Source organism: Varanus komodoensis, unplaced genomic scaffold, assembly GCF_004798865.1.
Source record: "Varanus komodoensis strain SLA01 unplaced genomic scaffold, ASM479886v1 scaffold23, whole genome shotgun sequence".
NCBI classification, from domain to species: Eukaryota; Metazoa; Chordata; class Lepidosauria; order Squamata; family Varanidae; genus Varanus; species Varanus komodoensis.
Window position 1 is genome coordinate 3,770,728 of NW_025335627.1, and position 17,346 is coordinate 3,788,073.

The window sequence follows — 17,346 nt, forward strand, 5'->3', positions numbered from 1 at the left end:
TGGCAGCATTTCTGAGAGAGCAGACTATTTGCAAGCTACTTTGACCACACAAGAGACCACACAACAGATATTTCAGTCTAATGAACTATTCCCTGAAGTTGCCAAGAGTTATACCCATTTCAGTTGGCTGGTTGCTAATGTCTTCCTTTCCAGTCACTTTTAGCCGTGGGGTGGGGTGTTGCTGGGCTCCATGGGAATGCTCTCCAGGCTCCCTAGACTAGGTCTAACTCCTTGTCTAGAGTGTTTGCCTCTTGTGTTGGGCCAGAGGGACATATTCAGGATCTCTTGTACCACCCATCCCATGACCCAACAGTCTGAGCTGAGTAAGGTTGCCTCAGCTAGGGTGGAGGCAAGTCCTTTGGCAATCCTTCCCTCTAGCATCAGCGGAGGGACTTTCTTCTGTGCCTTCTTCCCTGCCCACTGATGCTGGGAAAGGGAGTCCTGCTTGTGCAGTGGGTGGGGCTTGAGTCCTGGTGAGTACCTTGTGAATGCTGGGCGTGCTCACCAGGAACCTGGATTCAGGGCCACTGCGTTGCAGATTCCAGGGAGCTGAGCCCAGGGAATTGGATAGATACCCACCTCCAGGCCTAAGATACCGGTTTATGATGGTCATTGTGCAGCATGCCCTCTGCTCTGAAGAGCAGCAAGTGCCAGGCAGCATTAGAGAGAGTTTCCTTTGAATGAGGCGTGGCACTGGAGACTTTTTGCAGTGTTTACAGCAAATGGCATTTGTTTATTTACCTATTTTTAGCATGCATACAAGGCCAAGCCTCAGCGAAGGCAAACAGCCCTTTTGCAGAAGACAGTAGGTCTCCAGACGGCAAGGGTAGCACTGCCTTCTGGTCCCCCAGCTACGCCAGCTATAGATACTCAGCCTTTCTGTTGCGCTCTACCCACCTCAGACTGGTGCTTCTCCCCCACCTGCTGGCACACAGGCAAAGCTTGTGGAGGTGCCCTCTCTGACTCCAAACCTGCAGGTAAATCTGATGCAGGTGACCCTTTCTCCACGTGATTCACATGGCACAGAGGGAGCGTGGGGCTGGCCTTGCCGTCACCATTTCATCTCCCACTGGCTCATCTCCATTCTTCCTGCGGGGAGAAGCCTGCCAAATGAGAGGGACATGGGGACACCCTGTAGCTGCAGGAGGTGCAGACATGACCCCACTGAGTGCACAGCATCAGTGTAGTGCCAGTGCATCTGGCCCTGCTTGCATTAATCACATGAAGACATGTGAATGGGGTTGAATAGGTATTTAGAAACCTCTGCTGAGTTGAATTCACAACACTTACGTAAAAGCCCGTGTTTAGGGTCAACAACACATTATATTAAACATGTACTTTGTCATTGCATTTTTCTTTTAAAATAATAGCAGTGAGGAAGAAGGCTCAACACCACCCCTAACTTCCCACCCTCTCCATAAAAACCCACTATGCCGAAGCTGCAGGAGCCACAGGCCTCAGTGGCAGCTTCTCAGTAGCTGGCAGTGAGTGGCCTGTTGCCTCTGTCTGGCCAGGTGATGTGTAGTTACAATAACCAACACTCACCAATAAGCCTGTCCCCTATTAATATGTTCAGGCTCCTTTGAGGTCCTTTGAACTTGCAGCCCTTCTCTTTTATGGCAGTGAATTCCATAAGCACTTCCTTTTATCTCTCCTGAACCTTATCCTACTTTCTAGGTGACAGCACTCTGGGTCAAATTTACACCACAGTTTGCTGAAAAAACCTGCATCTGATTAGGCTTGGTCTGCACAAGAATTTGGCCAACTTTGGTGGATGAACGTGGTATTGTTCAGCCTGAGGATATGAACAAATAGTTTGATGATGTGAAGTCAATGAGTTCTTTGCTGGACTCATGTCCTTCTTGGCTATTAACAGTAGTTGAGGAGGGGTGGAGATAGTAAGGGCTTGGTTGAAAGAGGATAGTGCTCCAGATTTTCTAAAATAAACTCCTGTAATCTTGTTAAAAAAGAAATAATTGGATCCCATCATCTTAAGTAATTTTTAGCCAGTTTCTAACCTTCCTCTTTAAAGGTCAGGTGCCAGAATGAGCCGGTGGCAATGCAACTTCAGTTTTTCTTAAACTGAGATTATTATTTGGATCCTTTCCAGCCTGATTAGACCCAATTTTTGGACAGAAACAGCCTTGGTGGGTTCTGTTGGACCCCTCAGCAGCATTCAGTATCACTAATGTTAGGCTAGTGTGTGGTTTGAGGCACCGTTTTCCAGTGCTTCCAATCTTGCCTCATTGAACAATCTCAAAAGATGGCCCTGGGAACTATTGCTTGAGCCCATTACTGTTCCTCTGAGGGATTCCTCAATTTTGTTCCCCATATTTTTGCACATCTATCTGAAGGGCAGTGGTGGAGGAGGTAACATCTAGAGCTGGGTCTACCCTGATAAACCCAGTAGTACCTCCCTTTTTCAACTGCTGTCATGGCGGCTGCGGAAGCCCCGAACAGCAATGGATCGGTGGCGATGAGAGTCACAATGCAGAAATGGGTTGGATGCGACTTGCAAGCTGAAGCTCAATGTAGGTTCTGCTTATCTGTCGACAAACCCGTATGAATGCGTGGGTACCGCCTGCGCTGGATGAGGTTGCCCTTCCTCTCCAGGGCTATATTCATTGACTGGGGGGCATCTCTATCTCCAGCACTTCTCCTGGAGTATCCGGGGGTTCGTGAGGTCAGAGTTGCCATTGTCCAGGTTGGGCTGGTATGCCTGCTGCATGTCTTCCTGAAGAGGGTAAATCTTGTTACAGTGACTTAATCATCTCTCATTAGATTACTGAGAAGTGCTGTACACACAGCTGCCATTGATGGGTGCCTGGAAATGTCAGCTGGAACAAAGCACAGAACCACATGTACATTTATAGATCATGCAGCCCTTGCCCCGGTTTTCCATCTGTTTCTGAGCTAGAGGGCAGGGTAGGGAGGTGTTCAGGCCTCTGCTGGGCACTTTGCAAGACATATGCCTGCTTCCCCGGGGCACCATGGCCCCTCCCCCCAAAAGGAGACCCCAACAGAGAATTGAAATGCTTCCATCTAGCACCAGTACATTAATAACTTTGCATGAATGGAAGTAAAAACTCTTTTTTGGTGTTCATTTCTGGGCACACAAACAAACAAACTGGGCAGCCTTCAGTATCTCCTCCAAGGTGCCACTGTGGCACTTTGAAGGGGGAGCTGGTAGCCACACGAACAGTGATGGAGTGGTTGGCTGTCAAGCTGGCTATCCTGGTCTCCAAAAAGAAACAAAGAATGTTTAAAGGGCAAAAAAGCAAGAAGGAGCCAAAAAGAGTTCTGCTTCGTGGCAGCAGAATTCCCCAATTCTGCTGCCATGTGTTGCTTGGGCAGAGGCGAGGGCCAGCTCAGAAAGAGCGGCAAGGAATCTCTTGTTGCTCTTTCTGAGTGGCTCACTAGCAGTTTGGCTTGGCCAACAGGAGGTTGTGTCATCCAAATTTGGACAACATGAAACTCATTGTGGGGAAAACAAGTCGATTGTGGGTTGGACCCAATGTCCTCATTCGCTCCTTCAGCTCCTACATGATTCTGTGCCCGAAAACTGAACATGGGGTCTTTCTGTGGTTAATTTAAAAGACAAGGGGGAAAATCCTACTCACACTGGCTAACTCATGGCAGCTTTGCACAACAGAACAACTGATGTTTGACTGTTTTCATTGGCTGATTGTCATGTTGGATAAACTCAGTCATTAGAGAACTGAGAACTGAAAAAGAAAAAGACCTCGCAGTTATTCTGGACAACAGGCTAAATGTGAGCCATGAATGTGATGCAGCTGCAAAAAGGGCAAATGCTGTTTTGGGAGGGATTAATAGAAGCATTACTTCCAAATCACAAGTAGTAGCAGCTGCCCTATACTCCTCACTAGTTGGACCTCATCTGGAATACTGTGTCCAGTTCTGGGCACCAAGATTTAAGAAGGATACAGAAAAACTAGAAAGGGTCCAGAGGCAGGCAAGAAAAATGACCCAGGGTTTGGAAACACTGCCCTTTGAGGAGGTGCTGAGAGAACTGGGCATGTTCAGCCTTGAGAAGAGAAGACTGAGGTGGGACATGATATCCCTCTATAAGTACCTCAAAGGCTGTCTGAAAGAGGAAGGTCAAGGGGACAAGTGGCTGGAGAGCAGCACTTATGAAAAGGATCTGGGGTGCTGGTCAACTGCAGGCTAAACGTGAGTCAGCAGTGTGATGCGGTGGTCAAGAGGGTGAATGCCACCCTTGGCTGCATAGCCAGAAGTATAGCTAGAAGTGTGGCTTTTAGATCGAGAAAGGCATTACTGACACTTTTTACGACTGTGATGTACCTGTAGCTGGACTATTGTATTCAGTTCTGGGCCCCTCATTACCAGAGGGATGTAGCAAGGTTGAAATCAGTGCAGCGAAGGGACACAAGGATGGTGGCTGGTTTGCGGGGTAAGCCTTATGAGGGGAGACTGAGGGAGCTGGGTCTCTTCAGCCTTGAGAAGAGGAGACTCCAAGGGGACCTGTTAGCAACATACAGGTACATGAAGGGGTGTCGTGTGAAGGTGGGTCGTGACCTTTTCCCCCCTGCAAATGAAGGCAGGATGTGTTCCGATGGTATAAAGCTCAGGGAACCAAGATTCAAGGTGGATGCCAAGAATTCCTGACTGACGGTTAGAACCCCTACAGAATGGAATGGGTGGAGCCGGTTGGAGCTGGGGGTCAGACCAGATGACCAGGGAGACCCCTTCTGACTCGCTCTGTTCCTATTTTTCTATGTTTCTGTCTTTTCTTGCTGATACCAGAGTGTAGGACACGGAATACTCAATTCCAGTTGCAACAACCCAGATTCAGGCTGGACATCAGGAAAAGCTTCCTCGCTGTCAGAGCAATGTGACAGTGCAACCAGCTGCCTAGAGAGGTGGTGGACTCTCCCGCACTAGAGACATTCAAAAAGAAACTGGACAGCCATCTGAATGGGGTGGTGTAACTTTGTGTCCTGCAACAGCAGGGGGTTGGACCCAATGGCCTTCTTGGCCTCTTTCAACTCTCTGATTCTAGGAGCCTTTTATAATTTTTGGGTTGTTTTTCTAGACCATTGAGGCAGCAGGCAAGAGTAAACAAAGAAAAACTAGCATTCTCTATGCAAGGGTATGTTGTTGTTCAGTCACAAAGTTGTGCCCGGCTCTTTGTGACCCGATGAACAACATTCCATACAAGTGTTAGGATACCAGAAAAGCAGATAGGATACTGAGAAGGAAGTAGGGCAATGGGATGAAAACAAACCAGCAGCTGAGAAAGCAAACTGTTGTTTTGTAATTGTCTGCCACTCTGTCACCCAAACCATGAGTAGGCAGCATGGCATGGGTTAACTGCAAACCATGTTGTTTAACAAAGTGGCACTTCTGGCATTTAACAATACCCCTTTCAGTCTTGGAGCTAATAGGAGGGCAATGCAGCCCTTTAGGGGCAGAAAACCGGCTGAGATGCGAAGAGATTGTGAGTTCGGCAAGGCAGATGTTTGAAGCTAGCAGCACTGATCTTCACAGGACCAAAGATCACTTACACTGCAATTATATGCATGTACTCAAAGTAAGTGCCTATAGGTTTGCATCCTTAGGTGTGTTCCATGATAACTGTAGAAAAAGCATTATAAAGTCTTTTAAAAAGTAACCATCTACGAGTCTGCTCACTAGGAATGTAACTGCCTAGCTGGAAGGTGACTTGTGTGGTTGGTTTCAGGTATGTCTTTCTGATGGAAGGGCATATGGGCCAGAGAAGAAGCTGGGAGCCCAGACTGACCATGCCCACCACAGTGCAGCCACGGATTCAGAGCTGTCTGAACTCGAAGACAAAGTGGCTTTGGCAGTGGCTCAGGTGCAGCACACTGAAAGTGAGGTAATCTGTATTTCTGGAATGCTGGTGACTCAAGAATAAAAGGAGGGAATAAGCGATTCTAATAAAAATATGATTCCTTCCCATAATGCTTTGCTGTTGCTAACACAATGCTGGAACGCAACCTGCAAGTTAATCCTGTGAAACCAGAGTATAACCTGTAAAAAAAAAAAAATAAAGATCATGGAATAGTCTATTTTGAGAATGACTGGAGAGCCAGTGTGGCGTAGTGGTTAAGAGCATGGGACTGGGACTCAGGCGATCTGGGTTCTAGTCCCCGCTTGGCCATGGAGCCAACTGGGTGACTTTGGGCCAGTCACAGACTCTCAGCCCAACCTACCTCACAGGGCTGTTGTTGTGGGGATAAGATGGAGGAGGAGAATGGTGTAAGCTGCCTTGAGCCCTTTGTAGGAAAAAGGCAGGATATAAATCGAAAAATAAATAAATAATAAGTGTGGTGAATACGCAAAGCACAGCATGTTTGTCACCCCTGACCAGGTGCAGAATGGCCCAGTCGCTACCCACAGCATGTTTGTCACCCCACAGCACTGGCTCCCACAGTTAAAGAAAATAGTCAATAGAATCGGTCTACGTGCAAGACAAGACCTGACTGACCATGGCACTTTTGCCACAATGCCCTGGTTTCTATACTGTCTTTGTGTGGGTAAAAGGAGTTGCATCACCTATATTAGAAACTAATATGTGTCTTTTGCTCAAAAGGTATCTGATATAGAATCCCGAATAGCAGCTCTCAGTGCTGCTGGGCTGACCGTTAAACCCATGGAAAAATCCCGAAAGAAAATGAGCAGCAAAGTGAGTAAACCGACATCTTACAAAGAGTAACCTAAAAGCTTGCACAATTTGGGATTTTGTAGAATTTTAGGGTGGTTCTAAGAAAGGTATTGCTTGTGGATTTATTTATTACTAAGATAGTTACCTTGTTGTTTTTAAGGGCTTATTTATGAAAGCCGGAAGGAAGACTTTAGATGAATATATGTCCACTTAATACCAAATATTTCTTGTATTAATTACACTGATTATTAAAATTCACTTATAATGAAATAGTGCAGTGTGCAATAGTGAAATGCTACAGTGACATTTTACATATGTGTGAAAATGAATACGAGCTTAGAATCTTCCAAGACTGTCAATGAAGGGCTTTGTAGCTTAAGAAAGCTCCGAAACTTTTCCCAAGTAAAACACTCCAGTACTTCCGAGGACTGCAATTCTCAGCATGCTTGCCAGACAGCAAATCCTACTGAACTTGGTGGGATTGAAAGACATGGACATTACGTGACACATCAGATTATTTAATCTTCATGTAAATAGTCTATTTGCACAGTGGCATCAGTGTAGCACATTGTAGAGCAATGCAAGCAAAAGGCCATTTACACTTGAATTAGGAGTGATTTAGGAAAAGAGGAAACGGGGTGACTGAGGCCCAGCATGACTGCACTCCCGTGTAATAATGTGACTTTGTGCGTCTTCGTTCCTGTTGGGATTTGGGTCTGAGGGGTCAAGCCGAAGATGGCTAAGGTTTTGCACGGGGCCTCAGAAGAAGGAAGAGAGACTGCAGCATGGTGACTTTTGGGAGGACATGCAGGCAGTAAAGCAGGATGAGTCATCTTAGAGATCAGGCTTTTGTGGACAAAAATGAAAGCAACTGCCATGAAGTAAATGTTTTGAATGCTGATAGTAATGCTAATAAAAGTAGTACTGATTGATAGTTACTCATACTTCTGATCCATGGCATTTAAAACTCCAAAAATCATGCAGAGTTCAGTATTCCCTTAAGTGGCCAGTAGAAATCACCCGTGTGTCAAAGGACACATGCAGCAGAGAGAGGCCCTTAGGAAGACCTTATCCTTTTATATAAGCACATGGTTTTAGCTTGGCTTTTCATGTTTTTAGTATCACATTATGCTTCTACACTGACACAGAGCAGTGGGGCTGAAAAGCCAGAAGCAAAGTTCTCTTGGGAATGAATGGAGCAGTCGCTCTGTGAGTCGGTCGCGTCAGCAGACAACCAACCAAACTTTGCCAATGTGCAGCTGAGAGGTCTTGCACTACAACCAACCAGGACATGTTTTCCATGTCTCCCCCCACCACTGCCCAGCTGTTTACTTTCCAGTGTCCTGGGAACACACAAGACTCTGTAGAAGAGCTGTATTCAGGCTCTCCTATTAGCAACGCTCAGTGACTTCAAAGGAACTGAACATTTGCTGAGATGCAAATGGGACACAGAAAGGTTGAAGAGTTACAATTAAATCAGTTGTGGGGATGGAAAAGAGGTTTTTTGGCTGCTAGTTGAAACCCACTCAAATATGTCATTTATTTTAGAGTAGTCTCACTGACGTCTGGGGTCACTCCAGAGCAAGTAACTGGTAATTTTCCACCTAGTTTAGAGTTTGAAGTAAGTTCATGTTACTCTGAAATCTCCTAAGGATTGCCCGGCGAACTATTAGAATCTTGCTCATTTGTGCCCATGGAGCATAAATACATACTGACTTGATTCAGCTTCAGTACACATTTCCTACTACACATTTTTAACCTTCAGCATGTTTTTCCAGCATAGCTAGGGCACAAGTAGTTAACAGTAACCCAATTGCAGTCTAATTCCAACAGTTATTATAATTTTGACAATGATTAACGAAGGATACAAATTCAAGAATAAGGTTCAACACCTTGAACTGAATAAAACTGAAAGATGAAATCATGCTTATTTAATCATTTACTTATTTATTGTCAATATTTTTATATTGCCCTTCAGTATGCCTACTGCTGGGAGTGAGGGAGACCGTTGCTCTTGGTGTTCTTTCTCAAGGTCTGCAGATTGAATCTGAGGAGGGGGGAGAGGCTCGTAATGTGGGCCAGTTCCAGAGGTTAAGATGAGAGAAGCAGAGGCACTGGTCTTAAGGCCAGGCTCCCCAGGTGGGTGGGCAGCGCCCGAGAATAACCAAGATGTGCAGGTAGCAGGAGGGGGCTCACAACAAGAGCATTTCCAGAGACGGACAGGGTGGGCATGGCTTTTGACTCATCAGCAGAAGACGGGGGCTGTCCAGCTGCCTCTTGGAAGTATCCAGTGCGGGAGAGCTCACACTCTTCCTAGGTCTTTGGTTCCACTGACACACAGCTCTGGCAGTCAGGAAGTTCTTCCTGATGGCCAGCTGGAATTGGGCTTCCTGAAACTTGAGTCCATTATTTCATGTCCTGCACTCTGGGATGAATGAGAAGAGATTCCGGCTTTCCTCTGTGTGACTGTTAGAAGAGTGCTAGCATATCTTCCCTCAGTCTTTTCATCTTAAGGCTATAAATGCCCAGTTCATTCAAGCTCCCAGGGCTTTGTTTCCAGTTCCCTGGTCATCTTTCTTACCATCCTCTGCACATTTTCCAAAAGATTTTCCGCTGTATCTTTCTTTAACTATGGAGCCCAGGACTGGAACTGTGCACTTCCACCTTTTGAATTGTGCACTTCAGCCTGTGTCATCGATGATCAATTTGCCCTCCTCCTTTGCCCTTCTTCCCACCCTTTCTTTCTGCCTTTTACTGTGCTCCTACGTGGAAAAAGCCTTTTTCTTGGTCTTACCGTCCCATGCTAGCCTCAGCTCATCCTCAGCTTTAGCCTTCCTGGTGTCATCTTTGTGCCACCTGCCTGTCTCTTCATATGTCACCTGTCCTTCCTTCCAATTCCTATTTGTGTCCTTTTTATTTGCAACTCGAGATTTTTTTTTGAGTCACATTGGTTTCTTGTTATATGGTATCTTTTGTTTATCTTGGAATATTTGGTAATTGTACCTTTAACATTTCATTTTATAGAAAACCCACCCATCTTGGACTCCTTTTTCCATAGGTTCACTTTCCACTGGACCTTACTGATCCTTGTCCTGAGTTCATTAAAATCAGTTTTCCAAAAATCCAGAGTATGTGTATAGCTCTGCCCTAGCCCCCCCCCCCCCCCGCTTTAAAATCATCTACTCTAGTATGTTGTGGTCACTTTCCTCCAGCTCATCCCTTTCAGTCAGTCATCAAGTATAACCAATGCTCTAGTTCCTACCACCACTTTCTGCAGAAGAAAGTTATCTGCCATTTGTATACAACCTAACAAGATTTTACTTCTTTTAGGTAATGTCTATGCCGCATGTGTTGAGGAGAAAATTCAACACCCCTCTTGAAATTGCAAGTAAGACCCATGCTCATTTATTTATGAAGTGAAGAAAAATGCTTAATGCTGAGGGAAATTAGTATTTTCAAGGCATAACTTGAGTTGCACAGTCTATCTTAGCCACATAAAAAGGAATGTTTTAAGCACCTAAGAAGACCTGTCAGTATTTTTTAAGGGGTTATCTGATAATATAAACTGCAAAAAACATTAAACGTATCTGTGATCATCTCCCCATTTATGAATAATTCCCTTGAAGATTTTGATTTCTTATTCATAATGAGCTAAGAAAAAAGCCAGAGTAAACCTAAAATCAGCCGATTTAAATATTCTTGGTCCACTGTCCAGATCACTTCAAATGTATTATCATTTTTTCCATTGTAAAAACCCATTTATGCTGTGTATGCCAGTACTCAAATTCCCTTACTGCCCATGCCTGTCATTCACTGTTCCATGACAAGAACATTTACACATGCTTAATGGAATTGCCATTGAAGCATGTAGATGGATGCACATTTGTAGGGAAAGCTGATCAATATACACTTTGCTTTCACCAGTAAAACTTGAAGTAGGAGATCAGTACTAAACCAGCGTATGAATATCAAGTGTTTCTGTGTTTCCATTCAGTATGGTGAAAGTTGAGCCTGTTCACAGACTTTCACCTCTAACACAAGCCACAACTTATGCATTGAAAAACACTAAAGAAATTTGCATAAAATCCAGGGATTTGCACAAATTGACTCTCAAAAAGACATGCATTGTGCAAGGACAATGTGTATTGTAGATGCTAAAACACACAAAATACTGTTTGTGCAAATTGCATAGATTTTGTAAATTATGTAGGTAGCCCAATTTGCCCGTTTCCTTGGTGTGTAAAAAAATTGCACAAACTACAGCCCATATTAGAGACACAAATCCATGGGGAAAAACCAAACTCAGACAGCTTCCAAACATTAGACCGGAAGTGGTCTGGAAGTCCATTGACCTTAAATGAACCAAACTTCCCTAGGGAGAACCAGGCATTCTTGAGCTTTCTGTGATTCTTTGACTCCTGTTCAGGGCATGGTTTCCCTCTCTCCTGCTTTTGTTTGCAATCTGTTTTTCTTCCTGTTTAGATGTGTACTTCACCTGTATTGATTATGTTGAGGAAAATACACATTGTAAAGTCAAACCCCCCTACCTTTGGTACCTGAACTCTCTATGCTTCCAAAAGTATCGACGGCTGATATAGTGGCCAAAAGACTGAGCTATGAGTCAGGAAGTACCTGGTGCAACTCTTGCCTTTGCTATGAACTAACAGGGTGGCCCGTAGGAATGGTGCTTGATCAGTCTTTCAGCCTGAGCCCCTGCAGCTGCAATCCCATAAGTGGTGACCATTAGCACAATCCCAAAAAGAAGACCAAAGAGGACACATGTTAGCATAGAATTTGCATATCCTAACTTACTTGCACAGGTGCTAATGTAGAAATGAAGGTGACTGGAATACGTCGCGGGGAAGGATATGGGCCTGGTAAAGTTTGCCTTCTCGGCCTGCTGAGTCTCAGCAGTGAGATGCTGCCCTTTTAGGGCCCATGCTCTGCTCTCCCTTCTTAGGGTTCTTCATCTTTAAACCAGATCTGGGCTAACAGCCCTTCAGATTGATTGGTTGAGTGAGTGAGTGATTTATCATTAAAAGCTTTTGTGTGCCGTCCTATTATACAAGATTTCAGGACAGATGCAAAACTGTCCCCTGTACACAGGACATGTGGCAACCCTTAGAAGCAGGATCATGACTGCAGTGTTCCTCAAGCTCTGGAATAAGCTCGCTGGGGAAGGCCCCCAGAAGAGGGCTGCCAAGAGACCCACTTATTATTAGAAGCTGATTTAATGGACATCCTGTATTGGGTTCCATCCCTCTAATTTCAATTCTTGTCATCATGTGACTCTCCTGCTGTAACATGCACAGCTATTTTCTATGCCATTTCAAAGTACTGACACCAAACAAGCACGTCAGTGGTAACGAAGCATGAGCGATTTTATCCTAACGTTTACATGTCACAATGAGTGTACATGTGTGTGTGTTTAATTTTTCAAGGCAACGCTGAATCGTTTGCTCGGAACTCCTGCTACAGAGGATCTTTGACACAGCGAAACCCAAATGGCAGAAACAGGAAAGCAGATCATATATTTGCGGCAAGTATTCAGGATCTAGTGCATTCTCTTTATACAGGCTGAGAATATGACCGAAAACAGAGGTCAACACAATCATGAATATGAAAGACAAAGGGTGAGAGACCAAAGATGAGGCATTGGTGTAGATCACAAGCATCAAGTTGGCCTGAAATGTCCAAACTAAAACAAACAAAAAAGAGTTTTTTTTTTTGTATATAGTAGGATAAAAATACATAGTCAATTCAAAGTAGAAAAGTTGCTTTCCTTTACTAATCCAACCTTTTTAAATATGAGATCATACAAATCTTTGAGTTCTACTAGACTTCATCAAATATCAGACAGAATGGAAAGATAACTAACTGGCAATGTAGCAGGTTTCACATCATGTAAATATTCTTTCTGTTGATATAACCATGCCAACATTTTGCACTTTTGGTGCATGCATTGTCCAGTTTGGGTGTGCTTCCATTGCAAAAATTCTGTTGGGTGGTAATTCTGTTTGAACTAATTCTAATGTATGGATTTTGTAAAGGTGTATGGATTGTTTGCACGGAGGTGAGGTAGCCAAGTATGTAATGAAGGAGATAGAATCGTGTACCCATTTCCAACCATGTTGTGAACTTCATTTTAAAACAGAGAAAACAGTAGAGCTATCACAACTGACACTATCTGTAGAACCCTTCAAAATCACCATAAAAACAGGCTGTCATGGTTGTAGAGATGGGAAGGGAATGCTTTGGATCAGAAAAGTCATCTGGATTCTCAGGAGTAAATGACTGCGAATGTTCTCAATCCTGTAGAAAAGGCTAGTGTGGGAGGACTCTTGGGGTTACAGTCCAGAGTAATAATGGTCCGACTGCCCCGTTGTTAAATCCTCCAATGATATATTTGCAATGTCATTTCATCCCTGCCCCTTGAAAAGCCCAGCCTTCCTCTTGAATGGGAATAGGAAGAATGAATTCATTACAACCCTACATGTACTGATGCCTGCCAGTTCCAAAAGGTTTATATCAGTGTTTTGGTATTTTACAGAAGCCTGTGATGACCCATCAGTCTTGAAAACAAGGAAGTCCTCCCAGGCTACTCTTGTGAGACATCAGCTCAAGCATTCAGTTTCCTTGGTTTTCTCCTACTTTGCTCCCATTCATATGCTGTCATATAACATAGGGAAGAGACTAGTCACTTTTGAAAAGAATTTTCTGTGCATCCTTCCTGTGAAATTAGAGTCCTAAATTCTTTACTGTAGTACTGGATTCCAGGTTAGTATAAGGAATTTCTCCCTCAGGACTAACTAACTCACATCTATTAAATAGGACTTGCAGTGCTTAAGTATGTATCCATATTCCAAGTATGTGGATTAAAGCCATGTTATCTAGTCCACTGGGTCTGTAGTGCAGCTTACTTCCACATTTCAGTGGTCTGAAAAGTAGAGGATTTAATGCTGTCCTTCAAGGCAGGTACTGGAAAAGGAATAGGGGTTGGATATGTGAAACTAGAAAACAGAATACCCTCTATTGCTGTCTCTCAGTATCTGGTATCTGAAGCACCTTGAAGTCTTATTTCTTGTAACATAATAAGTGGACTACAGACCATTTTGTCCGATGCTCTCAATGCATCTGACCAGCTGGATTCTAGCCCACAAATGCTTTTTCCCCACAACAAAAATGTTGTTATCAAAATCATCAGAGTGATGATTTTGCTGGAATATGTTCCATTAAAGCTCTGGTGGTCAGCCAGAAACACAGACCATTGCATAGAGTTGTTCTAAGAGGAGGCATCTGCCTGGATTTCTGCAGCACAAGAAGATGAACAGTGCATTGTCTGCCTGTTTTAAGGGGTGTGGGGGAGAGGTTAGAAACAAAAAGGGGCACTAGCAGGGTATGTAGGGCAAAGCAGCAGAAGAGCACAAACTGGAGAAGTTCCCTGGTTTGATCCCTGGCACCTCCAGAGATCAGGCAGTGATGCTCCTCTCCCTGGGGTATCCCTGCTAGCCAAAGCAGACAGTCCTGGTCTAGGTGCCAATTAGTCGTATCTGCTTCTTAAGTTCTTAGCTGCCACTATTGCCATGCAATAACCTGCTACTTAAGCAAACTCAATCGACATCTTTTTATGTTCCAGTCCTTTTTAATATTTCATAGCATCAAATGTATTTGCAGGGCATTAGGCAGGAAAAGAGGAACAGGCTTACAAATACTACAAGTTAAATGTGATATGAAAAGAAACCTATCTTCCAGATGCTCCAGGAGAGGTATTTGGTGTCACAACAAAATGTATTCTGTTAAGCAAATGTGTTAACAACAACACTAAGCAGGACCTTAAGGGAATGCAATTAAATTATCATTGGGATTAAACCTAAGTAATGCTGCGTTGCACACCAGGCGCATTTCCTCAGAATGTTGCCTTGTTAATTGGTGGGATACCTATTTCTGTTAGGTGCCTTTCAAATCCTACACAGAGTAACCAAAATGTTAAGGGCTATTTATGAGCTAAAATTACCTTTTCATCCCCAAGGAAAATGGCACTATGAGCCAAATGGCATGTTGTGTTCCACTCTCATGCATGTATATTCCGATCCAGAAACACGTTCTGAAAGAAACGTGTACTGAACTTTGCACTTGCTGTATTTCCTCGTATGCATAAGGCACCAGCTTTTCTACTGGTATTTCCTTTTGGCACCATGCACAGCTCCTGTTGTAATCTAAAATGTCATCCAGATTTGGAATTCTAGCCTCAGGTTCTGAATCTTAAATTTCTGCTGTTGTTTCCACAAGGCAATTTCCATTCCGTGCTTGCACTTGTACCAGTTATATCCCACGTTCCAATTCCTAGCATTATAATGGCAGGTTTGAACACAGTCTTTGGATCACTGGAAGATGTTACTGAATTCTCTGAGCTGGAGCACCTGGACTATGCCGGCACACGTCCGATGTGCAGGCTGTGAGCCACTGAACCCCTGCACATCCACATGCTGTGTTCTCAGGCACATGTCCCGGGGCAAACAGGTGTATTCCAGCCACCACTGCCTAGACCGAGGGACTAGCATTCTCCCAAAGGATCATCCCAATCCTGGAATTATTGTGCCCAGGATTCATGTGGCAGCATACCTGTGTGGCTGGAGCCCAGATGCATGGCGGTATAGCCATGCAAATGTTACATACCAGAGGGTGCACAAAGAAACGATTTCTGTAGTTCTACTCTGTCGGAACATTTTGTCAAGCCATAGAAAGCAACTGAATCTCTGTGGGTCAAGACTCGATTCCTCTGTCTTAATGCCATTTGCAATACTGATCCCTTGCTAAAATGCATTTTCCAGCCGCAGCTTTGGCACAGCCATATCCTAAACTTCAAAGCCTCTGTAATGTCTCTCTCATTACTAAGTTGTTATCAACCGCTGAGCATCCCAAATCACCTCCACTGATGTAAATTAGTTTCAGTTATTCAGTCTAAGGCACGTATACAATCCATTATTTTATTTTCCCCAAGGACTATTTTTAATCAGATAAAGCTACAGTCGAACAAAAGAATGGTGGAATGAGGGCAGGAAAGAATCCTTGTGTCCTGTATGTGTCTCAGAGAAAAGCAGCAGTGGGGAGTGAAATGTTTGTGAACAGAGCACACGCAAATATTCTCATATGGGGACCAGCGCTTCGCATGCAGTCACCTCTGGCTGCCTCACCTCATTGAAGAAAGCCCTCAGAAGCAATTAAAGAAAGAACTGTAATGGATGTATTCCTTTCACCCAAAAGTAAATTATGTAGTCAATGTGGGTGCGCACATGCACATGCGTGTGCATGCATGCACACCATCATGCAATAAACATGTCGTTATGTTCCTAAAGCAACGTTGCTGTGGGTGTCTATTTTTCTTCCTCATTTTTGGAGGGAAGTGGGGTTTTCTACCACTGTGTTCCTTTGTCTATAGCAGATGTGTTATATTCATAACATGCGAACATTTAGTAATAACATAGAAACAGAAACAGAGCTAGTCAGAAGGGGCCTCGGGCCATCTAGTCTGACCCCCAGCTCCAGCCAGCTCTACGCATGACATGCCCACCATGTGGAAGAGCAGATTGCGGCACTGAAGCACAAACGGAAGCATGTGGGTAGTAAGAGTTCTGGCGCGCCCCATGAACCTGGCAGCTGCCTTGTACCGAGTCGGTCTGTCAGACTGTCTAGCCCAGTGCTGGTGACACTGGCAACAATGGCTCTCCTGGGTTTCAGACAGACGTTTTCCCAGCCCTGCCTGAGATGCCAGCAACTGTACCTGGGACCCGGTATTGCTGAGCTGCATCCCCTCCCTACCCAACCGCAGGGTTCAACTTCAGAGCATTTAGGCATCTTTGAGCTGAAGCAGCTCATTCTCCACAGTGAAGAACAGTGGGCTGTCCCAATATTTTGGATGTTAGAAGCTTCAGAGGGTGGCTGAATTCAGCTTAGTCAATGCTGAATAAGCCTGCAATTGATTTACTTTTGAATCTTCCACTGACAAGTTTTCCATAACAGGAAAACACCAGGCACAGGGAGGGAATGGAAGGCATGTCGTTTTGCAACAGTTTTAGCTTCCAGCCAGGGAATGACTTTACCAGCATTCTCCAGTGTTTACTTCTAATTGCTCTGGGGAAAGACGCAAAAGGCAGAGAAGCTGAAATGGTGTGATCAGTTCTCTCCCAGCCCAAGGTTACTATGGTTTTTCATTCATCATAATACCTTGACCGTTGTGCCCACCCTTCCAAAAGAATTTCAGAGAATATACTTTCACACTGCTGATTGCTCACATTCTCCAAAAGTATGAAATGTTAATGGCTTCTTGCAAAAAAAAGCCCTTAATCATTTTGTGTAAAAGTAGTGCAGGTTTCATCCACACCAAAAGGAGCCACTCTTCCTGCAAATGTAATCTAATTTTGTTAAACAGTTATAAATTATTGGTATCCTTTTAAATAGAACTTCAAATAGAGTCTTGCATAAGCACCTCTGTTCTTGTTTGTTTGGAATTTGACAGACTTCATCCCCTTAGAAGGGACACATCCCCATCCATCAAAAAGTAGTTAAAACCATTGGTTAATTTCCCCATTGTAGTTGAAGGGGAATCATGTGAAGCTTCAGAAAATAAAATAAAGCAAGGATCTTAATACCTTAATGACTCGATAAGAATTGATTCAGAC

The 17,346-nt window shown here is 44.2% G+C and overlaps 1 protein-coding gene across 1 annotated transcript in view; it reads left to right on the forward strand.

The window, feature by feature from the left end:
• The window catches only part of MLPH (melanophilin), a 79,948-nt gene extending 67,700 nt beyond the window's left edge, over positions 1-12,248 (forward strand). The window contains exons 12-15 of the mRNA XM_044432142.1: positions 5,723-5,878; positions 6,596-6,688; positions 9,998-10,055; positions 12,109-12,248. Of these exons, the coding sequence (XP_044288077.1) occupies positions 5,723-5,878; positions 6,596-6,688; positions 9,998-10,055; positions 12,109-12,248 (447 nt within the window). The remainder of the gene's footprint in view (positions 1-5,722; positions 5,879-6,595; positions 6,689-9,997; positions 10,056-12,108) is intronic.
• Positions 12,249-17,346: the final 5,098 nt, after the last annotated feature.